A 23,989-nucleotide genomic window follows, 5' to 3' on the forward strand; every position below is an offset into this window, starting at 1 on the left:
TACAAGCAGCCTTTTTACCATTTTTTAAGTGTCTGCTGACTGTTGCATAAGCTAAATTATTTACAGTATGATGCCTCACAAAAGAGTAGCAGATTTGGGTTATTTACTTTCCTGATAAGAAAAAGGGATTGAAGTTGCTGTGATATGCTGCTTTGTTAATTTTATATTTGTTCCCCAGTGTGTAAAATCTTTTTAAAGAACTAACATGAGTATTGGCAGACTCTTTTGAAATGGTATGGATGTGGTAAGATTAAACAAAACATGAAAAGGTCTTAAAAATGTAAGTCAGCAAGTGTTTGATAAAAATAAAAGTGCTCAACAATAGAGAACCTTTAGGATGCTTAATTTATTTGCTCTCTATTTGAGAATGGCCCCTGCACTCCATCTGGGAGTAGTTCTTGCGAGTTATGTGTTTTGAATGATACCGAGCTGGGTATATTGAAACAGCGTGTTTGTACAGTATAATGAAAGCCATCGAGAACGGCCATGCTGAAGATCTCCCCTTAATGAGGAGATTAAGATCCATGGTGGGGTTGAAGAGTGAAATTTGCAGCTGCGTCGCTTGCCGAGATCCTTTGCCTGGAACGTGGCAGTCCTCGCCGTTTGCGGACATGCAGACTCTTCACAAGGTCTCTTTCTGCCCCCGCAGGTGCCGGAGATCCGCCTGACACCGTGGCTCCCGTCATTGTAATCCCTCCGCAGAATACAAGCGTGGTAGCAGGGAGCAGCGAAATCACGCTGGAGTGCGTGGCCACTGCAAGGTATTGGAAAAGCAGCGGGGTTATCGGGAACTAATTTTAATGCGCTGGCCTTTACTAAGAGGGACGTAGGAAGTTATCTTCTTTTTTTTTTTAAATTATTTTAATGATTGAAGCAGAATGCAGCATTGTAGCTTTGCTCTTCAGAGTAACCTTACAAATAATCTCATTTGTTGAATGTTGCTGAATTAAACATTGCTTTTTCTGGCCAAATAAGGCTACAATCAGAGTTACTTTCTCTCACAGTAAGGAAAAGTAGTGTGGTGGTGTTCAATCAGCAGATAAGGAAAAAGTTCTGTTAAGGGTTAATAATATTTCAGCTGTGTTGCCTATTGACGTGAAAGGTTGATATTGTTGAACAGTCTGTGCTTCCTAGTAAATAAATCAGCGAGGATTTCCTATGGAGTAATTTATTACAGATGCTCTCATTTTACACCAATTATTGCTCAACTGTTCATAATGCACCGTAATATAGAGTTCACGGCATGCCTCCTATGTTTCCATCTAGTTGGCCTTGAATAGCACTGAATTGCAGTGGAAGTGAATAGTTGAGGTCCTTGGATGGTAGGACCAACCGATTCACTTTCCCCGCTGAGGGCAGAGATGTTCTTGATACAGTTAATATTGTTTTGGTACTTGAGAAAGCACTTCCTATGCAGCTGATTCCCATAGCGGTATTTACTGCTTTTGCTTAGAGAAATCAAATTATTAGCACTTAGGTTCTATTGCTGTATCAATTAGCTGTACTTGCATAATGCCACTTGAGTAGTCTGTAGTCCTGATGTGCAGAAGTTACGTATGCATTTCCCTCTTAATAGCAAATGTCAGAGATAGAGGACAACTTATGGAAGTTTTATAATCTGTACATAACTGCAGGCAAGACTGTTCCATAATATATGTGTTTTATGATTGTATTCTTGTGTGGTTTTTTTAAACCTTGGCAGACCTCTTGAGAGACTAAGCATGACCTGGAAGAGAAATGGTGTAAAAATAACCAGTGGCATTAGCAGTTTTGGGAGACGACTCACTATCACCAACCCAACCTCTGCTGATGTGGGGATGTACTTCTGTGAAGCAAAATTGAGAGACAGCACAGAGGAACCAGCAAGAGCGAAAGCCTTCCTTTCTATCATGGGTAATTCTCAAGGCAATGTGTTTTTTAGTAAAACAGGCTCTGGACTAAGGTATAATAGGAAATAAAATTGATATTTTAATATTTCATTGACCTTACATTTGAACCCTTCTTTGGAGAACAGAACAAAGGAGGTGAAAGAGGGTTATCTTCCGAATTAATTCAGCTGTTCTTTCCCATGAATATAAATTCATCAAATAGATTTTTATTTTTTTTTTTTTTTTTACACTGATGGGATTCAGAATCCCCTGTGAAACTATACATTTAATCAGAAGTTGGGGAAATACAGCAGTAAAATCCTTACTGTGCAGCTTCCACATCTTGGCTTTTAGATGCATTAAATCCTGATTAAGTCCCAGCTTGCTTACATCTAGTTTTAATATGTGAAGTGCCCCTATTTCCAAAAGAAGGAGTGCTTTTAGGAGCGCTTCTGTGCACTGTCGGTTGCAAGTGCCCGCCAGGGGCCAAGGATGTTCCCCAGCACACAGGCAGGTATCGTTACTGAGCTAACAAGGGGGAGAAGGAAATACTGTTAGAATTGGTGTGATGTGCTAGACCTTTGACTCCAAGGGAAACTTTGGCCGTAGTATTTTTAAAGGGACGTGGGTGCCCTTTCACTGCCCGTTTGCACCATCACCTCTGTGTTGGAGTTTTACTGTAGCGAGGAGGTCGTCATTTGGAAATGGTAGCTACCGTGCACATCATATCCTGATATAATAAAGCAAATCAGCCCCCTGTACACAGTGTTGATTTTGGGGGCACTTTTAGAATGAAAGAAATGTTTTCGAACAGAGACATTTAGATGTTTTAAGCCAGAGCTCATTGTGTAAAGTCTAGCTTTTGTGTAATAGTCCCAATAATAACTGTGCCAGTGTCCTGGAGAGGTTATTGCTCTGGCAATGGTACAAGTCTCGGCGCTGATCAGAATTCATGCACATGCATTTGTTCAGTGCATTGCAGAGGGAATTCAGCACGCAGTTCTCTGCACTCTTTTAGCCTTCTGAAAATACGATTTTAAAGACTGCTGTATGGTCTGTATTCTGCTAAAGCAATTTATAGTGGTTCATGCTAAATGAGAAAACAGCTCTTCTCTCTGCAAAGCTCTGTTCCAGGTTCATTTGTAGCACTGTGTCTCTATTATATTTATTACCTACAGGATGGAGTTTGGTTCCAGTCTTTTTCTTTGTACTCTGTTTCTTAGAATTATTACCTCATGGCTTCCCTTCCCTTTAAGGAGCAGAGACGGATTTCACTTATTTATGGTTTTTGTTTAAACTCGTCCTTATTCATAAGATTTTATTGTAACTAGTTTAACTTTGCTGCTATGCTGTCAGATCCAGCCTAATGCAATACTTAAAGCAGCCTCTCAGTTAATGTAAAAGATTCTTAAATACAGTTACAATAAAACTGAGAAACAATCATTGGGGAATCATATTAAACTAGCAGTGCTGCCTTTCTTTGGTAGCTTATCTACTCTTTTATTTTTAAATATTTCATTTATTTCTTTTCCAGTTTTAGGGGGCTGTCAGGGAATGGAGTTATGAAAAGGCCTGTAGATAAGAACAAGCAGATGAAAGAAAGCAGAAACAAATTGGTTACCAATTACTTTTATTTCCTTCTGATGGAACAAGACACTTCAGTTGCAGGTGTTTACTCACTGTGTCAGCAAAGCCTGATAGATTTCTTTATTTATGAGTTTCTTGAGCTGCAGGATGGATCTCTAATTCTAAATAGGAAACCAAATCAAAGGATTAGTAGTTAATGCATAACTTATATTCAGCCTTACAGTTCTGGGATGGATCTGGCCATCGTTTAATTAGCCAAGGGACAGGCTGTAGAGTGCAGACAAGATGGAAACCTACGGATTTTTGCAGTGTATCCCTCAGTCTATCGGAGCAGTGCTTACAGAGGAACGAGTGTGCTTGTCCATTTGCGTGTAGAAAGCATTTGTAGTGTGTACACGGTGATAGTGACTCGACGATGAGCGGTACTGCTTGGGAGAAAACACAGTGTGGACTTAACAAGGGATCTTGACTAACAGGAAAAGGAAATTGTGTTAATAGAAGAGGTTTGTTTTCAAAATGATTGGGATAAACCTGATACAGACCCTCAATAGTATGGTAATGAGAGCTTTTGTGGATTAATAGAAAAAAAAAATTTGCTATTAACAGGTAGAACAGGGGTAGCAACGAAAAGATGCATCAAAAGTATCACAAATACTGAATTAATCAAAGCTTTTTTACAAATATATCAGTCCTTGCCTTTCCCAGCTAAGGGAAGTCACATAACTTGAGTGTGGGGTCAGATGGTGACAAGAGCTTTATTGGAAGGCAATGGAACTTAGAGCAAAGGCATGTACTCATTTCAAATAGTTACTTGTGACCTAAAATATTATCTCTGAAATTTTTTTCTGAATATTTCTGAGAGTACATCTCAGTTTCTAAATTAAAATCACAATAATATTTGAAAAATCTGAATCTCTAATAAAGTAGCACCGCAAGAGCAAGAAGAGAATCTTCTAGTCTTGTGCTGCACTGCAATTTTCTTCTGAATGTGGCAAAGAGCTTTCTGACATCTTCATATTGTTCCAGCAAAGATAAACTGAGGTGGTTCCAAACCCTGGTTTTATTAGCTGCAGTTGTTATAAATTTTTAAAGGGTAGCATGTTCCTCTGTTGGCAGAGTAACAGTTTGGGAAAGATTTGTTGCAGATTAGATAAGAGCACATTTGTTTTATCACTAACAGTTTGAAGATTAAGTAATTTAAGGAGTCTTCTTATGAGCAAACCGATTTGAAAACTGAGCTAATCTTAAATTCTTTTGCTCCAGTTGCGCAAGTTCTGTTAGCGACAAATTGCTATAGTCATTTTTTAAGTGATTGTTCTGTGGGAAATTATGAATTTTAGGAGCTTAAGAAAATGAGGAATGAAACCCTTCCTCTACATGAAATCCGTACTGCTCTTTAAATCAGATGCAGTCAGAAAGTAAAAGCTGAACAAACTGAGGAGAAAAACAATTCGAGAGAATGGCCTGGTATGATGAGGTGTTGAAGTCCTGTTGGCCTGGCGAGAGGAATAGGATGGAATAAAGCAGAATTGAGGTAAAGGGCTTCCATTCTTTTTTTTTTTTTGAGCAGTTTCGTGCCCAGAACAACTACATTAATAGACATGTTATACTCACCTTGGTGTTTCCTAGAGAGAATGTTTACATCCCAGCTGGGTAGATTTCTTTCTGAAAATAGGACGATCGGGGGGCATGGTAGGTCGGGCTCTCTCTTAAAGGCTACCCTGGTTCTCATCAGGTATGGATACAGCTTCATGGGATTCAGGAACGTATCAGAAAAATTCTAATGTTACTATGGAGGGCCCAGCTGGCTGGGCTCTGGGATGAGCTATAGGGCTGTTCCTCCTCACTGCGCTTCTCCAGGAGTAAGTGTGGAGATGCAGAAGGGCCTTCTTTCTGCGTTGCCATCATTCATGCATTTGCATTGAGTGTCTACACAACTGCCAGAGCAGAAGTTGTCTTCCCCTGCAGCCAGCCACCTTGCTACCTTGTGCTCAGATCTCAGGGAACAGTAGCTCTCTTGGCTCTGGCGTGGGCACTCTGAAACACTACAAATGACATCTTGAAAGCAGAGGAAAGAATTTTTCCATGATGACTGTGTTCATGTACTGTGCTTCAGGAAATAGCGTGATGACTGTGTTTATGTACTGTACATAAGAAAAGAATAAGAGTTTTGAGGAAAACTGTAGTATAAATGTCTTGGAACTTGCCTGAACTTCAGATTGGGCTCAAAGCAGAGAAATGTTGACAATTTTTGATTTGGTGAGCCTCAGGTTCTTGAGATGGACATAGACATGTTGCCTTCAGCCCCGATGCACACAGGACCTATGCCATAGTGAAGAAATGGGACTTCTGGGGAGCCCAGCTGCATCTCTGACACTCAGATGTTCCCCTGTCTTTCAGTTCTGCAAACAGAAGATGTGTTCCCTGTGCTGCTTTTGAACACGCAGACTGCAACTTGTGGTAGGGATAGCAGCAAGAAACTGAGAGTACCTTTTCATCTCTTTCTGTTTTAACCTGGTATTCATGCAAAGAAAAATCTTGCTTCAAGGAACCTGTTATACCTGCAAATGCTATGTGGCTTCTCTCAGCATGGACAGGCTGATCTACTGTCTGGAGCTAGGGACTTCTTACCTACACGGGGCTCACAAGTTTCCAGTTCCCCTTTCTTTACAGGATATTCTCCAAGTAAATTAGTTTATGGTAATGCTAGAGAAAGGCTTCCATGTTTAAGGCTCAATTTTCCTTTTAAATATGCAGGCCTGAATTTGTGAGTGATGCAGGAATTTCAGCTTTGGAGGAGCCCCTGGGGCTTTCTCTGTTCTTTCTGACTTTCATGTTTGTATCTAGGATTAGGTCACACATCTCCAATGCAGCTTGAAGGGTATGTAATGGATGCTGACTGCTATCTTTTGAATGTTAAGATCAGTGACCATGTAACTCTGCGTGGGGGAAGTTAGAACAGTATCAAATTTTGCAGGCTCCCAAGGGCTTTGCAGAGAGGCTATCTTTTCAATGATGTCTGTAGCACAAAAAACCCTGAAACCCTCAACAGCTATTAAAAGCATGCATTTATATTCAAATATTCTTTTCCCCTTTGCTTGTTCTTGACCTTTTAGTTAAGATCAGTCAAACAGCAATACAGTATCTTGAACGATGCAGTATCTGTTTCTTTCAGAGCAATATGAGATGTGACCCCCCTCATTCATTGCATAGCACGCCGCGCTGCCAGCAGCGTGAACTCGGTGTAATGGGTCCCCTCCTATTCTAACTATTGTGATTCTATAATTTCAAAAAAAAATGTAAATATTTGACCAGATACCAACAGACTACTGTCATTCCGCTGTGTCTGGAGGCTTGTGTCTGGCATGTTATATAGTTTGGAAGACATTGTAATTTCGCCACCCATATTAAATTTCAACACATGATTATTGCCTACAACAATAAATGTTCAAATTCATACTGTGTGATTCAAACCAAGCCTTATAAATATGCAGCAGAGTCAGATATACAGACAGCCAGGATGCCCCTTCAGAACGCTATCTGACCCCTATAAATATTACTGCATTTTTACAGCCTCTTTCTGATAGTTATTCACCAGGTGGAGTGTAGCACCCAAACTGAGATACCCTGAATTTTTCACTTGCAATTTATGCTGGGTCTTCAGGCCCTCAGACACACACCTGATGTGCAGAAGATCCATCTGACTCATCTGAAAAGCGAGGAGCCTGGATTTCAGCTGTCTAGCACCTGTAACTAAAGCGATTTCCTCCATAGCCTGAGCTCTGCTGGAGCCATAGACCTTTAGAGCATCCATGTTGATAGCGTAACACACATGCGTGTGGAAAAGCAGCACAGACTGCACAGAACTCGTTGCTTCATTTCCCTGAAAGCCCAAAGAGTAGACCTACACCGATGCTGCTGGGAGTCTCTCATGCCTTAAATCACCAAGACTAATTTTCCATGTATATTAGACTTGGGATGCCACAGCACTGTTATCTACATGGTATTCTAGATCTTCCAGAATTCCCTTATGAATTAGCCTTGTCTTCCCACCCAGGCTTGTCTCTATCTCCAGGCAGCAGAAGCAGGTATTTAACAGTCAATAAATCGTAGACTTGCTTCTGGAAGGTTTTCTGTATCTGAGCTTATCACGCAAGAAAAAGATCTGACTCCTCTACGGGCAGTTGTTGCCTCAGCCTCTTGACCCCTCTATGTCAGCTGTAGCATTTGGCAGGGCTTCCAGCTGCTGGAATGTCTGTGAGAACTGAGTTCAGCAGCTTTAGTGTAAGGAAGAAGGTGGGTCTGGACTTGATGAAGACTGGAAATTGTATCTGTTGGCACACCTACACCCTGAAAGTCCCCTGGGAGTTGTCTGTGACCTTTAGATTGCATCTTTCTGCTGCTCCTGCTCTTTTTCTGTCTTGTCTGCTTCCATTTCTCCCTGCTTTTTCCCAAAAAAGCTGATGGGAATCTTCCTTTTATAACACCGCATCCCATTTGCTAAGTGACAGTTGTCACTGACTTCAAGTTCCTTGTCAGGTAATTCATTGCTTGGTACCTGCTCACCTAAGCATCTCTTAATGTAATAAGTTTCTTCGAGGGTGGCATAACAGCCTGTATGGAATTTAAAGGCAGGAGGACAGACTGTAGGATTTGGGGAGAGGCCCTGGGAAAGCAGACAGTATAAATATGCCAAGTATAACTGCAGAAACTGTGTGCAACAGCAGCACATAGGCGGTGGTCATGGAACCGGTAGCATCGTTGAGGTCACCTGAAGTGCCTTGCAGTTGGACTGCAGGCCCATGTTGAAGATAAATCTGCAGATTTATCACTGGTGTGTGAATATGTTGCTGATCTAGGAGAAAGTTTGAGAGCTGGTAGCTGAAGGTTGCCAAGTTTAGAAATTGGGCCGTTAAGGTCAGAGTGCCTTATAAAGGGGAGGGGGGAAGATGTGCAGTCAGGAACACCCTAAAAGGAGGAAAATACACTTGAACCTCCCTGACTGAAGAGATGTCCTTAGAAGAAACCCAAAGTCACAAGTGAATGTTTGGATGCTGTCTTGCTCCTGTGCTGCTTTGGCCACCTTTCCCCTTTGTCTCCCCTCACAATCAAATTAAATTGCCATAGAAAGAAAGACTGAAATTTTAATTTGAGCAATGGACAGATGGATGCTTACTGGTTTATCCACAGCCACATACATAAAAGAGTAAGGACACCAGGCTAAAAGTTTGGAAATTAAAAAGATAAAATTCTGGAAAGTGGAGCACAAGGAAAACATCAGAGAAGGCTTAGAGAATGGCGTGAGAAGCAAGAGCGTACTCGGAGTTTAACAGGGACTTAGATGGATTGCCGAGGACTCAGCAACTTCGTTGATCAAACATGTCAAACACAGTGTGCCGTCAGTGAATTTCAATTAAATGTTCAGCTTTTCAATTTGTTGTTTAGATTAACGCATGAGATCATATGCAATAAATCGCAACTTATTATGCATGTTTATTAATAGCTTTATATTCAGGCAGTGAGGATCAATAATGTTAACACATGTATATTATTAGAATGTAATAAATCAGGTAGCTTGTTTTATTGGTTTTGCTGGGTAAATGAGTATTCCAGGCTATTTTGCAGCCTCACCTCCTCCTCTGCGCAGGATTTTGAGGACTAATATTGATTGACTTTATTTGGAATGAATACAGAATTGTAATATCCATTGATGCTCAGATGAGACCCCAGTTCTGTACACTCAAGCAAGTATTTTATTGTAGTCAGTGAGGAGGAGTGCTGGGAAAGGGGGGGTTGTGTTTTGATCTGGTGCTTACTGCTGCGTACCTGCTGGCACGTCACCTCGTCGCTGTGAAGTGATACCAGCGCTTGCTACGCTACAGGTGGCAGCAGGAGAAGTAAGGTTTTGCAGGATAAAATGACATTGTTTTGGTTTTATTTATGAAAATACTAATGTCCTACTACTAATACAAACTGCACATCTGGTTTTCAGATGTGGTTCGTGAAGAGATTTGAGAGGTCAGCTCAGCCGACCTTGGATCTCGTAGGTTACTACATTTTTTTGAAACATACTTGATTCCCTTAAAATGAAAAGTTGTTTAGCTTAGGGTTGTTTAGTCTGGAGAAGAGGAGGCTGAGGGGAGCCCTTATCGCCCCCTACAACTGCCTGACAGGAGAGGGTAGCGAGGTGGGGGTCGGCCTCTTCTCCCTGGTGATGGGACGAGGGGAAATGGTCTGAAGTTGTGCCAGGGCAGGTTCAGGTTGGATATTAGGAAAAATTTTTTCAATGAAAGGGTTGTTAAGCACTAGAAGGGGCTGACAGGGAAGGGGTCGAGTCCCCATCCCTGGAGGTATTTAAAAGCTGGGTAGACAAGGTGCTTAGGGACATGGTTTAATGGTGGGATGGCAGGGTTAGGGTAATGGTTGGACTTGATGATCTTAAAGGTCTTTTCCAACCAAAGCGATTCTATGATTCTAAAATACAGGTAACTTGTTCTCACAAGGTACCCACATCGTCCTTTCTGTATTTTCTAAAACTTACCAGTGAGTTTGTCTATTGTACAGTAGCACTCTAGTTATAATCAAATAAAATGCTTCTAAAAACAGTGCTCAGATGATAATTGCATTGAACAGACTATGACAGTTTTTAGTTACCATGATAATTACTGCAACCTTAATGCCTGTGGGACTTTGACATGATGCTCTTCAATTTTATGCTGCATAGAAGGAAGAGTTACATGACAGCACACTCTACAATTTCTGGAATCTTGTCTTTGTTTAATTAAATGTCTAATATCTTTTCTTTAGTCCTAATGATAAAGTGTGGATTTTTATGATTATTAGTATAACTTCAATTAAAGCATTAAATCTGTTTGCTTTCAAGAAATAAAACAGTTGGGAAGAAGTTTTTTTAATTATGCTGCACTTAGAGATGTTGGCTCTCTGACATGCTATGGCACTTTATCTGACATGCCTCATGCCTTCACGAGGTGGAATTTAGTTTAGATACTGAAGCAAACTATCCTATAAAATGCTATGTTGTAAATATAAACCTTTATAAACCTCTCGGGAGGGCCCTTCTGGACGAAGAATTAAAATGTTCCATGATTCAGACCTATAAAATGAAAAGTAGCCCCTGCTCTGAGTATTAATTTGCACTGCAAACCCCTAAATCTTGCCTTACATTGACTTGAGTCTTTGGGATTCATACTCAGTATAGCAAAAAATTACTGCCTTTTAATGATGCTTTTACTAACAAAAAAATGTGCCTCCAAATAGAGACAAGCTAGTCTGTTCATAACACACTGTATTAAATACAACGCGTGCGGAGAGATTATGTGATGAATATCTTTAAATCAACACCTATTTTTCATTTTGCTTTGGCTTTGTTTGCTTACTTTTGTTTGCTTTCCCTGTTCTAAAGAACCACCATATTTTACGGCTGAGCCCGAGAGCGTGATTTTGGCTGAAGTGGAGAAAGACGTGGACATCCTGTGCCAGGCGATGGGTGAGTGTGGACTGCTCAAACTTGGATGAACAATATATGTATGCCCAGTACTGAAGAGCGCATCTCGTACAACCTTTTAATGCATTATTGCAAATTATCACAGATCCCAGGTACAAGGGAGAGGGATGCCCTTTTGCCCTTGGAAAATTGGGCAGCCCTTGTAGTTTAGTTTCGACGAGAGTCATGCCGGCACGTCCCCTGTCTGTTGGGCAGGGCAACTCCTGCCTGTTTCCCTCGGGTTGCCTGCCTTTGCTTTGCAGTTATACAGACATTAGCGTCTTGAGCCAGAAAATCAGCTGAGGTGAAAGTACAGTTACGGAACCCATCATTTGCAATGCAAACAGTCAGTATCTTCAACAATTCAAATGTCCTTTTTTCTAAAAAGTATGGAACTCTCATATTGAATAGAAATGTCAGTAACTCTGACATTTAAGTGTAGTTAAGAATTTGGCAGGAGGACTCTTACAGGCAGTTTTTAATTGGCAGGTGTTTTAATAACATAAAAGGTTTCAAATGTCTAGCATTCCACCTAAACCAAAAAAGATTTAGTTCCAGAGAAATAGAAGCACTTCAGTAAAATAGGCGGCATCGTAGTTTTGTGATTAGAGCAGGTTTGCCTATGTCACCAAATTGCTACATGACTTTGCAAGCGACTGAACTTTTTGTTGACTTGCTTTCCCTGATGCCAAGTTTAACAAGCAATACACATAAAAATGCCATGAGACGAGATCCTTACGTAAAAAGCACACAACCTTGATTAAAAAAACCCACCCAAACCTAACTAACAGCTTGTTTGGATGGGTTCTTTCTCCAGATCAGAGCCAATAAAGATATTTTTTATTGCATGATTATATCATTTCCACTACTTAAGCATTTTTTTACGCTCTGTGTAGGAAAGAGTCAACACTACTTTTCTAAAGGGAAGCTTTGCAAATATGTTAGTGCGATAAGCAAGCATGTGTGTAAGGGTGTTCCAGTTGATTTAGAATTTCAGAAGCCCTTGATGACGTCTCTTACCAAAAGGCTCTTATAGAAATTAAGCTATCAGGTTATAAGAGACAAGGTCTTGTTGTTAATTAATAGCTTTTTTAAACAAAACACAGCAGGACCTGCTATCAGTGGAGTTCCCCGGGAATCTATGCTGGAACCTGTGCAGTTCAACCTACTCATAAATGCCCTGGAAAACAGGGTGAATAGCAAGACAATGATATTTGCTGATTATATAAAATTATTCAAGATAGACAACATTAAAACTGACTGCAAAAGAGTGACAGAAAGTTCTGATGATTTGAACTGACTTGACAATAAACTGGCAGATGAAATTATTGACAGAGATAAAATTGCCTGTTATATTACTACACAGAAAACTTCTGAAAACACCAGTTCAGTGCCAAGCCAGGGTTCAAAATGTTAGGTATGGGGAAGAAAGGAATAGAGAAAAAATAAGAGAATGTCACTGTATGAATCCCAGGGGCAGCACCCCCATCTCAAATACTTGCGCACAATTCTAATCACTCTATTGGAGAGAAGGATGTAGAAAAACTAGAAAAGATACAAAAAAAGTAGGAATGGTATAATTAGAGGTTGACCATGGTTTTTGAATAATGAAAAATTAAATTGACTGGAACATTTTGTGAAAGAGGTGACTGAAGGGCGGGTGCCATATGGGAAGGTGAGTAGGAGAAGATGCTTCTGTATTGCTTAGTGCAAGAAGTAGAGGAGGCACCCAGCTAAGTTTTCAGGTAGGAGATGTACGCTAAAGGAAAGAGAGTACTTTTTCAGAAAACGTAAACTCTGGAGGTCATTGGTCCAGGCAGTAGTTAAGATCAGAAATAAAAATTATTTAGAAAAACAAACAAAATTTATGGAAGAAAAATCCAGTAAGGACTATTAAACACAGCTGTGTGTATTCAACCTCTGGCTCGGGAAATAGCTAAAGCACAGATTACTGGAGCTGAGAAGGTGGAAATAGCATTTTGTCCTTGGGCTGTTCTTGCATTTTGTGCCTGAGCATCCAAGACAAGACCATTTCAAAGGAAGGAAAAGTGACGAGATAGACATTTATTCTGGCCATGTGCCACCAACTTTGTTTCAGCATGTGGTATGACAAACATATTGGCATTTTTTATTGGAGAAGATTTTTCAAGTAGCAGAATTAAAACGAAGTGTTGTATCACTAGAGAAATTGAGCTAAAAAAAAATCTCATATTGGGTTTTTTTTTTTAAGAAATGTTTTGATTCTACACAACTATTTGACAAATCTCTGGACTATCTCACTGACACTGAAAAAACCAACTGCTGTCTCAAATGTTTTTCATGTATTAAAAAAAGAAAACAAACCCCCAAACCTGAAGGAATCAGGGAAAGAAGAGGTTGACTTCTAACTCATCCTTTTACCCTAACTCTTCCTTTGAGCAGTTTAGCTCCTAAGGGGATTAATAAGACTCTCATAACCACTCTCAGTGGATGAGGTCTTATTGGAGGTATGGGAACCCTTTCCAGAGAAAATAATTTATTTCTGCTGAACTCTTCTAGTGCACATCTGATTTGCTGATGAACGTGGTGCAGGAGCATGGAAGCCTGTCTTCACGTGGATTATTTTGCTGAGTGTCTATATGCAGACTTGTAAGGGGCAGGTACTGGTATTAAGCATAGACAAGTTTTGATCTGTTATTACACAAGTCTGGCAATTGCCAGCATTTAAAGAGGGTAAATGAAGGTTGCTGTCTCCCTGCTCCCAGCTAGGAGCTAGAATAAAGCACTAAGGGAACTGCAAAGCTGCCCTGTACCTTTGCTACAAATAGGAAGACAGATTGTATTTCCCCCAGCCCCATCAAGTTCTGTGCACAAAGCCCATTTGCCAATTCTTGGTGCACTTTGAATATGTGAGAGACAGATTAATTTCACAGTATAAGCAGAGATTAACTGTAAATAAAATTGCAACTTGCACAGACTAGCTTTCTACTTCCCTGTAATGGAGTTTCAGCATATCAGACTGCGCAGTAACCATGCTCCGCTGTATATCTTTCAGCAGTCGCTGATGCTGCCTGCATTTTCAATGGGTTTCCTTTAAATGCTTTTTCTTATTTGCTTATAGAAAGTTTAGAGCTGCAGGCAATGGTGGTGGTATCTAGGGAGTGCAGTTAATTGGACTTTAGTTCTACCTGTTTAGACAAGTAGATGGAAAGATGCTTTTGGGATTCCCCAGTAGCACACTGGGATCTAGAGAAGGCTATAAAAAATAAATAACAAAAATGACACAGTGAATATTGCAAGTCTTTTATCCAGGTTCTTAAGTAAGTTAAATTTGGCAAGGAGTCAAGCATCTGTTTCACAGATGGGGAAACTGAGCCTCAGATTGCATAAATTAGTTGCCCAAGGTTACAGAGAAAGTGGCAAAGCGAGAACCAGAGTCTCAGTTCCCTGCCTTCCCTTCTCCTCCATAGCACTAGATTAATTTGTCTATGAAAAATGAATAGTACTGCACGCACGCTGAGAAATAAGATTATTTTATTTACTATTACTAGTCTTCTAGGCCACTCCACAATCTCTCCAACGGTAAGGTAGGGCTGGTACTGCTTGGAAAGGTATGGTCCAAAAGGTCTTTGAAGTGTTTTCTTCTGTTCATAATTTTTTCACCAGACATATTTAGAGAGGAAAAGGAGCAAAATTCCTTCGGGGGTGTAGGGAGAGGAAGGCTGTGGGGTAGGAGAGGGGGAGAAGAAAGGAAGCTGGTTTTAACCATTTTTATAGCCAAAGAAGTAGCAAAATGATAAAAGAAAATGTGTACAACTTGGAAGACAAATCTCTCTGGGAAGATCACTAAAGCCCAAATGAATGCTGCTGACAGGCATCAGAGTGCTTAGATAAGATCCTATTATTCAGACTCATAACTTTGAGTAGAGGAAGATATCCGTAACCGAAATGTAGAAAAATAGAGATGGTAATATTCAGTTTGTCAGCTGAGTTGGTGATAGGGAGGTGTATCTCTCAGTGATTATAGGATTAGAAGGTTTGCTAATACTGTGAGTAGAATGGGATTTATGGAATGACACCAATGCTAAAGGTTTGAGTGTACTGAATGCGGGATTTCATTATTTCCTAGGTGCCTATCAAGTCTAATGTGTGGGAAAATGGAGTTGCTATTATTTAAACTTGAAATCATTTCCAGGCTTCTCGGCATCAGGAGAACTATTCTATTTTGCATCATCTGTTTCTTCATTACTCAGTGATAATTTGTATTTGCCCAGGAGGATTTTCAAGAGATGAATAACACTCTCACTGAGAATTCTGAACATTGAAATTTACGCTAATTCTGTATATGGGCTGTTGTATGAAATTTAAATTATGCCTATTGCAAGCTACCACACTATGTCTATTCTCTCTCAGACAATGCGCTCTACATAGCAGATTCCTTCCTGAGATGATTACCTGCTAGATTATGAGTACATTTTATTTTATCAGCAGAACAAAAGCATCAGAGGTGATTGTAGTAAATGATACATGTTTTAAAAAGTAACAGCAGCAATTGAATGTTGTTTTTCTGTCATCCCATACGTTGTTTGTACATTCTTCCCAGGATTTATGTAGCTTTTGTGTGTATAAGGAGAGTGAGTACATTGAGAGTAGGTATGAATGGAAGGATAATACAATAGTATTTAACTTTGAGATTTTTTTTTTTAAAATTATAATGATGATGATACGGATCTTCCCATAGCGCTTTCACTCTGAGAACCTTAAGTCATTGCCAACATTGCAGTGAAATTCATTGTCTGCAGATGCTCAGTTCATCAGTGGCATCCCATCCGTAATGCTTCCGTGATACCCGGCTTTACTCGGGCAAATTCCACTCACCCGTGAATTTAAGTCCACAGTTCCTTACCTTCACAAGGGAACGTGAAGCTCTGAGGTTTTAAGTTATATGTGTTCAAAAATAGCTACTGATTATGAAAATGCCATGTTTGGGGCTGAGAGAACTTAAATCAGCTTGATTCCCTCGTGAACCTGTGATTATCCAATCACATAATAAAATCTCTGCTTCACTTCAGAGCCCTGTGTAGGGCCCTCGTATTTGATCAGTGAGGGATTTCTGGGATATAAAGATAAAACATTGTCTGACACGAGGAGCGGGACAGGAACATCTGTGTCTGACTGTTCTAGGCCCCGACATCTCTCGAAGAAAAGAGAATCCTACGCTCTTTGCATATACTAAATTTACAGCCACTTCATCCCAGCTGACTGGGATATGTCTGCAGCAAAAATATACATGAAATAACTGTGTCGGGGTTTGTAGAACATGCACATGAAAGAAAACAGGAATAAACGGACTGGAAGTTACTCCTAGGGTGGGATTTTTGTTTCTCCTAATGGCTGCATTTTTCAAATAACAGGTGAAGCTTGAGAAAAAATACAAATAATAATACTTTAAAGCTATCCCATCGTTGGCAACACACTGTTTGTACATCAGCTCAAACTAAGCTGCCAAATTAGCACTCGAATACAGCCATGTGAGCACTTCATTTTTTTTTTTTTCATGTGTGCTTTGCCATTTCCTTTTTATTTTGACATCTTAGCTACAGTAGCACAGAGGAATCTTATTTGGGATGGAACAGTCTTACAGGCTTGCTGCATTGCCACACGGCTGCTACTTAAGTAGCATGATTCTGGCTTTCAACATGAAATTGCTGTAAATCTTATTTTGTAGTAGCATGAAATGTGATTGGGTGAAGAAAGTAATTTGATAACGTGTTTTCTCAACATCCGCCCTTTCACTGTTTGCTGGTTTTATTCCCACATGTTCTGAAGTGCATTATTACCATTGATAATGTAAGATGCAGCCTCCATTTACCAAAAGCAACTTGTAAAAATATAAATAATTGGTGTGGAAGGATGGGAAACCAGGGATATGATCATAATAGTGCCATGTATTTTGTCTACCTAAAACATGTTGTGCAAAGACTAATAGCAAAATTCTTCCTTTTTTTTAAATTTTTCTTTTTTTATTTATTTTTTTTAGGTGTTCCCCTTCCCACCCTGGTCTGGTATAAGGACTCCATTCCCCTCAGCAAGCTGGAAAACCCCCGCTACAAAGTACTGCTGAGCGGTGGGCTGCGGATCCATGCGCTGCGTCCTCAGGATGCTGGGATCTTCCAGTGTTTTGCTAGTAATAACGCCGGGGAGATACAGACGTACACCTACCTGGATGTGACTAGTGAGTAAGGAGCTGCAATAGAGACCAATGAGTTGTCTCCTCATTTCTGTAGGTGACCCTACATCCATCGGATTTCTCCACCGCTCTGTGCTTGTTTAGTTTGACTCACAGAACCTTGATTTTCACCAAATGTAGCTGCCCTAGCTGTAAGGTACCCCAAAATGCCCTCTGTGGCCTGAACACAATCTATTGAAGCCTGTAGAAAAACCTTCCATGACTTGGGGGTGCTGTTGGATGAAAAGCTGGACATGAGCTGGCAATGTGCACTGGCAGCCCAGAAGGCCAACCATACTCTGGGCTGCATCGGGAGAAGTGTGGCCAGCAGGTCGAGGGAGGTGATTCTGCCCCTCTACTCTGCTCTGGTGAGACCTCACCTAGAGTACTGCGTCCAGCTCTGGAGCCCTCAGCACAAGAAGGACACGGAACTGTTGGAGCGGGTCCAGAGGAGGGCTACAAAAATGATCCGAGGGCTGGAGCACCTCTCCTATGAGGCCAGGCTGAGGGAGTTGGGCTTGTTCAGCCTGGAGAAGAGAAGGCTGCGGGGAGACCTGATTGCGGCCTTTCAATACCTAAAGGGGGCCTATAGGAAAGATGGGGAAAATCTTTTTGGTAGGGCCAGCTGTGACAGGACAAGGGGTGATGGTTTTAAACTGAAGCAGGGTAGGTTTAGACTAGATATAAGGAAGAAATTCTTTACAATGAGGGTGGTGAAACCCTGGATGATTCTATGATTAGGGTCTTGAGGTGAACTCTATTTCATGCTACAAAAAGAGAACTTAGTGAAAAGGAAAAAAAAAAAAAAAGGTTAATTGTATAATACTTTTATCTCTCCTTTACACTTAAATAATTTAGTTCTACTCTAATGTAATTCGGTTCTGTATTCAAGCTATTGCTGCCTGATTGTGCATGGTATCATTTTATCTGCCTTTTGTCTACAACTACATTTAGTAGGGGAAAGAAAAAAAGTTCAAGTTGAATGTCTTTTTTTTTTTTTGTCTTTTTTTTTTTCTTTTGGCCAGAAAGCCTGATTAAATGGTTTTGTTAATGAAGAAGACTTTTCTCTATGGAAGAATTGCAAATCCTGGTAGTCTCTTTTAAAAGCGATTATTAACAGGTATATCTGTAATATTTTAACACTACTTCAGGAAGCTGATTTTTAGCCCAAGAGCAGCTTACACATACTAACCAGAATGCCTACTGGCCTCAGAAAATACATCAGCCCCAGTTCAATATATACCTAGGCTCCTGCAGAAAAAAAAATGTAATAAAATGCAACTGGGGAAAATAAGAGCGAAAGAAACTTGGAAAATGTCTTGGATGAGACTCAGGTTCTAAATTCTTTTGGCTGACATTTAAGTTTCAAAGTTAATGCGTTTCTCAAGTTGCTTTTCATCTTGAAGAACTCTGTTATGAAGATGAAACAAAATAGTTTTGTTTATCTAGATTTCTCAAGTTCCCCCCAAACGCTCATTTTGAGCTTTATCTTCCTTCATCTGTAAGCCATCTTACTTGTACATGCACAAGCACTGATAGATTTTTATTTTCCAGGTAGGTAATAAACTGAATTAGACAATTCCTAGGAGATGAATAATGAAAGGTTACAGTCACTGCTGAAAGGTTTTCATGTATTATTGTCATGTCCTTCTCCATGATCAGCTCTATAAAAGTGGATGTAAAGTAGCCCATGATAATAGGTAAGGGATCTTTCTGTTAGGTGATGCATTGAGTTTTTTAAATTTTTGATTCTAGACATTAAACCAGCATTCATACAGCCTCCAGAGGATACCACTGTTACGGAGGGAATGACCGCAGTGCTAACCTGTGAAGTTTCAGGGGCTCCAAAACCTGCCATCTCCTGGAAGAAAGGTACCCGGTTCTTACGTTATTGTGGAAAAGCTGTAATCCGTGTTTTCTTGTCCATCCTTACTACTAAGATCTTGTCGATCCATAGTGCCTGTTTCTTCATTTCTGGGGTTCTGCGAGCAGAGGGTTTGCTGTGGGGCTGCTGTGAGCCGGTGCCCTGGCTAGGCTGTAATAGTCTTTTGGAAGAACCAGAATTGCAGTGCTTAATCTGTGCAGCCTACGTGACGCTAACCATGCTGGTTTTCCCTTCTGTGTTTCAGGAAATCAGATCCTAGCCAGTGGCTCCGTTCAAATTCCTCGGTTCATTCTTCTTGAATCTGGAGGGCTCCAGATAACACCCGTTTTCCTTCAGGACGCTGGCAATTATACTTGCTGTGCAGTCAACTCTGAAGGAGCTCTGAACGCTTTTGTGATGCTGACAGTGTGGAGTAAGGATAATGCTTTGTTTAAAGTCTAACTTTAATCAAGTATTAATCAGTTTTTGTTGTATGCTCAGGAAATTTTCATAAGTAATTATGCTTTTCTAGTTAATAGAGATACTTGTATGATTTAATGGGAATAATGTATCTATTTTAGGAAAGCTATCGCAAATATCCTTTTTGATTGTAAAATTATGCATATAAACTTTTATATTTTGTGAAAGGAAGTGTATTTAAATAGAGCTTCAATCACAATTACAATTTTACTCAGGTTTTGCCTTGGTGAATCTTGCATTGCAAATCAGACCTTTTAACGTGTAGATTTGCCTGTTTGCAGTTGGTTTCTGCCTCCAGGAGTCTGCAGGCAGTATGGACCAGCCCATGCTGTTACTAAGGCTGTGGCCACAGTTACAGCAGATACGATTTTCCTCGTACCTTTGTGTTTCTTTTGTGGCCCTGGGCGCTGTTGGAAGCCAAACCAAAGTACGGCAGACTTCAGCTACTCTCTCATCCTACAGATCAGTATGGCACAGGGCAACCCATGAAATTATTTTTGTCCTTCTCCATTTGCCCTTGATCTCTATTTTTTTGTTGTTTCCTCTGTTGGGGTAGAGAGTCTGATCCAACAGGTTCACCTGTGTTACTCTTAGGTGAGTTAAATTTAAATGGAACATGGTTTTTGCTACTAAAGGTAGGAAATAATGATCCCTCAGCTGAGACTAAAAATAACTAACACCAATGAAGATTATGATGGTGATAAATACAGAAGTGCTGTGGCCCTCTCTCCTTCCGTAGGCTTGAAGGACTGATTATGCTGCTGTTGCATGGTGTGTATTGGACATTGGTTAATCCCCAAACTGTGCAAGTTACAGCAGCAACACTTTGCCTTCTGAACTTGGGAATGCATGAAAACAACACTGGGAGTAAATGTAATGTACTTGTGGCCTATGGCCATCATGGTTATCTTATTGACAATGTAGAGTTGGTATACATATCAGGATGCTGTAAAATGAATTATATCCGGGTGTATGGATCAAGTAAAGGAGATCCTTCCTATTAATTCTCAAAGGCGTGGTTCTTATATGTATTAAAAGGCATACATAGGTACACCAGGAACAATGCTAAAAATTCCACACTATTAGAGTTAACTCTTGATTTTTGCCAAGGATTCCTTCTTGTGCATGTATGAGATATCTCTGCAGATGCTGATTATCTCTGTAGGGATTTGGGCCTGATTAACATTACCCACATATCTTCTATACTCCTCCTAGTTGTCTACCTGCTTCCGCTGATGCTATCTGCTGCTGCTGTGTGTTAAGCATAATAGAGATCTTTCACACCAGATCTGGTTGCTGTAGTTACAGCAATTATTGTGTTCTGGATCTCCAGGAGGTCCTTGAATAAAGATGTTTTGAAACATTTGAGTAAACAGCATATCTTTTTTATATGGAAAATTCAGACTACCAGAAACTCCTCCTTCTTTAACTTCTTTCCTGCATTTGACGAGATTGTGGGTGCCATTTAAGTTTTCCTCTTTCTGGATATTTTTTTAGTGTTTTCTTCTTCGCACAGATTTTCCTTGAACTTGTTTTCCCTGCTCCAAACGGTGTGACTTGTTTCCTGACTTAAGCGTATGTTTGGATTCATTCATAACGCCTTACAAACATACTTGCTACCTTACGACTTTAGGGAGTTGCCACAGAGGCTTGCCACAAGCCAAGCGAGGGTTAGCACGGCTTTAGCGCTCTCCCTGCTCAGATCAGTGCCCGCTCAGGCTCATGCCCTCTGCAGCTTTTGCTTCTCCGCACCCCGCAGCGTACCACCTCGTCCTGACACAATGACGTGAGAGGGAGGGGAGCCTTCACAGCAAAGACTTGAAGAGGAATGGCTCGCTTGCTTTGAATGACAAATGTTCAGTTGCCTGCTCTCTGAGTGAATACCCGAGTCAAAGCGCTGTAATTTCACCTGAACTATGGCTTGTGTTCCTTTCAGATCGCACTTTCATTGTTCACCCTCCTGAGGATAGCACTGTGATCAAAGGAACCACAGCCACTCTGCGATGTGAGGCGACTCATGATCCTAGAATTTCAATAAGGTTCGTGGTGTCTGTTCTTGTTTGTGTGGTTTATCCAAGCTTAATTTTAGAAGCTATATGAGTAGCATTAGGGGAAAAGTTTCAGGACCCCAGATTTTAACACCAGACCCCTGATTACTGCATTATAAGGTTGTACACTGTATCATTAATCATATGAATCCCATCTTCCATTTCAGCCTTATGCATTATTTACAATGAGCTATGTTCCACTTCATGACTTCAATATAGCCTTCCATGATTTTACTGTCAAGGTTAATACACTATCAATAAAACCAACTTGTCAGAAGCTGATATTTAATGAGAGTAAAAGCTAAAGAGAAGGAATAGGATTTCAGAAGTGTTTACATTGGGGTGCATGAAAACAACACAAGAGATGCCCATGTTCTTGGAAATAACTCAATAACTAGGGGCTATATTCTGCTTTAACTGTAAAGGAAAACAGAATTTGTCTGAACTATTAAAATTTGCACTAGAGCACTTAGAGGAAGCTCACCATTTTAAAATAAATTTACCATGAAACTTCATGTAGTCTGAAAGCAGCACACATGAAAGAAAATGCAAGGAACAGCTTGGAGGGTGCTAGAAGGGTGAACTGCAGAAAGAACTTTGGAAAGAGGAAATACAGGTGTAAAAATTTCATGTACAGATACATAATTGTAAGAGCATGGACTATACACATCTCTGACATGTTGGTATGTGTGTCTTCTAATGGATGAGCTGTAGTAAACCTTGTCACAGCAGTTTAAGGTGTTACTGATTATGGCAGTCTAAGGTTATTACAGTCTTAGCAGAGTTGGGCCAACACCTCAGCTGTTAACTTCAGAGTATGATGTTCTAGTTTAAAATGCTGATGAAGGTGGACTTTTGAACTTGGACATGAGTACTTCACCTTTTCCATGTAAAATATATAGTATTGTTTATAAAATATATAGTAACTTGGATGCAATTACATTTCTCATTCTGATCACCGATCTAAAACTAAAATTTGTAAAAGGCACCGTTCCTGAAAGTAACTCTAGGGGCCTGTCATTTTTAACGTGTGATTACAGAAGCTGGTATCTTATTGCACAGTTCAGATAAATCTGTTCTGAATTTCTTGTGAGTAATTATTAACTGAAGCATTGTAATACTCAGGTATGTTTGGAAGAAGGACAGCGTTGTAATAAATCCATCCAGCAGTTCCAGGATCACCGTAGAGAAAGATGGAACCCTCCTCATCAGCCAGACATGGTCAGGTGACATCGGAGACTACACCTGTGAGGTCATTTCTTTTGGAGGAAACGACTCCAGAGTGGCTCGACTAGAAGTGATGTGAGTATTCCATCTTAAATATACACTATGCTTGGCTTTGGGTACCCTTTGGCGTTTTTCTACCGTTTCATTCTAGGAGATTTGGGGAGTCTCTAAGTCTGATTTTTGGTGTGAGGGTTTTTTAAGGGAAATTAAGCCTGGCTCATTCCTGATTAAATTGCCTTGAAATATGTCCTCCCTTTTGCATGCTGCTGTGCTGCTTGGAATTCCAAGTAACTGGAGCCTTGGAAGTTACTTCCAAGTAACTGGGTCTCTCTGAATCACCGTGTATACCTGTCGATCTGGTTGGGTGATTGAGCTCAAGGGATAATGGTTAAGAGGTCGTAGTCTGCCTGAAGCCAGTAACAAGTGGACTGCTGCAGGGGAGTCTAGTTGGACATGTGCTGTTCAGCATCATTATCAGTGGTCTGAAGGAGGGGTTGGAGAGCATGCTCATCAAGTTTGTAGGTTGCACAAAATGGGTGGGGGACAGTTGAGATCCACTCAAGGGCAGGACCACCAGTCAGAGGGACCTAGATGGCTGAGAAATGGGACGACAGGAACCTTATGAAATTCAGCAAGGACAAATGCAGACTCTGCATCTGGAAAGGAATAACCTTTTGCAGTAATACAGTTTGGGCACTGACTGGCTGGTTGCAGTTCTGCTGGAAAGAACCTGGGGGCCTTGGTAGGCAGCAGCTGAACATGAGCCAGCCGTGTGCCCTGGCAATAAAAAAGACTGATGGCATCCTGGGCCATATTAACACAAGCATAGCAGATTGATGGACATGATTACCGCCTTTCATGTGACACTTATTAGTCTACATCTGGAATACTGTCTCCAGTTTTCACAACCAGACTGGATAAACTGGTCTGATCTCATGGCTGACCCTGCTTTGAGCAGGAGGTTGGACCAGAGACCTCCTAAGGTCCCTTCCAACTTGAATCCTTCTGTCATCCCATGCTGTATTTTTTTTCCATAAAGCCCAGGTGCTGCGCTGTGACGCCAAGGTTATAAGAAAATATTTTCATACTTTTAGTGTATTTTTTTCTCTGTTAAACATCTATCAGAATAGCTGGTCCCTGGATAAGCATTGCTTACTCTTGCATTCTCTTTATACATAGTTTTTCAGGGGAAAAATATTTTTA

At 40.5% G+C, this 23,989-nt stretch overlaps 1 protein-coding gene across 2 annotated transcripts in view; it reads left to right on the forward strand.

Moving 5' to 3' along the window:
• SDK1 (sidekick cell adhesion molecule 1) overlaps positions 1-23,989 on the forward strand; it is a 419,730-nt gene that overhangs the window by 259,906 nt on the left and 135,835 nt on the right. For both annotated transcript variants that reach the window (XM_035901353.1, XM_035901352.1), the window contains exons 6-13: positions 650-761; positions 1,703-1,893; positions 10,879-10,962; positions 16,979-17,173; positions 18,923-19,039; positions 19,297-19,464; positions 21,448-21,550; positions 22,685-22,861. In XM_035901353.1, coding sequence (XP_035757246.1) covers positions 650-761; positions 1,703-1,893; positions 10,879-10,962; positions 16,979-17,173; positions 18,923-19,039; positions 19,297-19,464; positions 21,448-21,550; positions 22,685-22,861 — 1,147 coding nt within the window. The remainder of the gene's footprint in view (positions 1-649; positions 762-1,702; positions 1,894-10,878; positions 10,963-16,978; positions 17,174-18,922; positions 19,040-19,296; positions 19,465-21,447; positions 21,551-22,684; positions 22,862-23,989) is intronic.

Source organism: Egretta garzetta, unplaced genomic scaffold (assembly GCF_000687185.1).
Source record: "Egretta garzetta isolate BGI_Z169 unplaced genomic scaffold, ASM68718v1 scaffold299, whole genome shotgun sequence".
In the NCBI taxonomy this organism is placed as follows: Eukaryota; Metazoa; Chordata; class Aves; order Pelecaniformes; family Ardeidae; genus Egretta; species Egretta garzetta.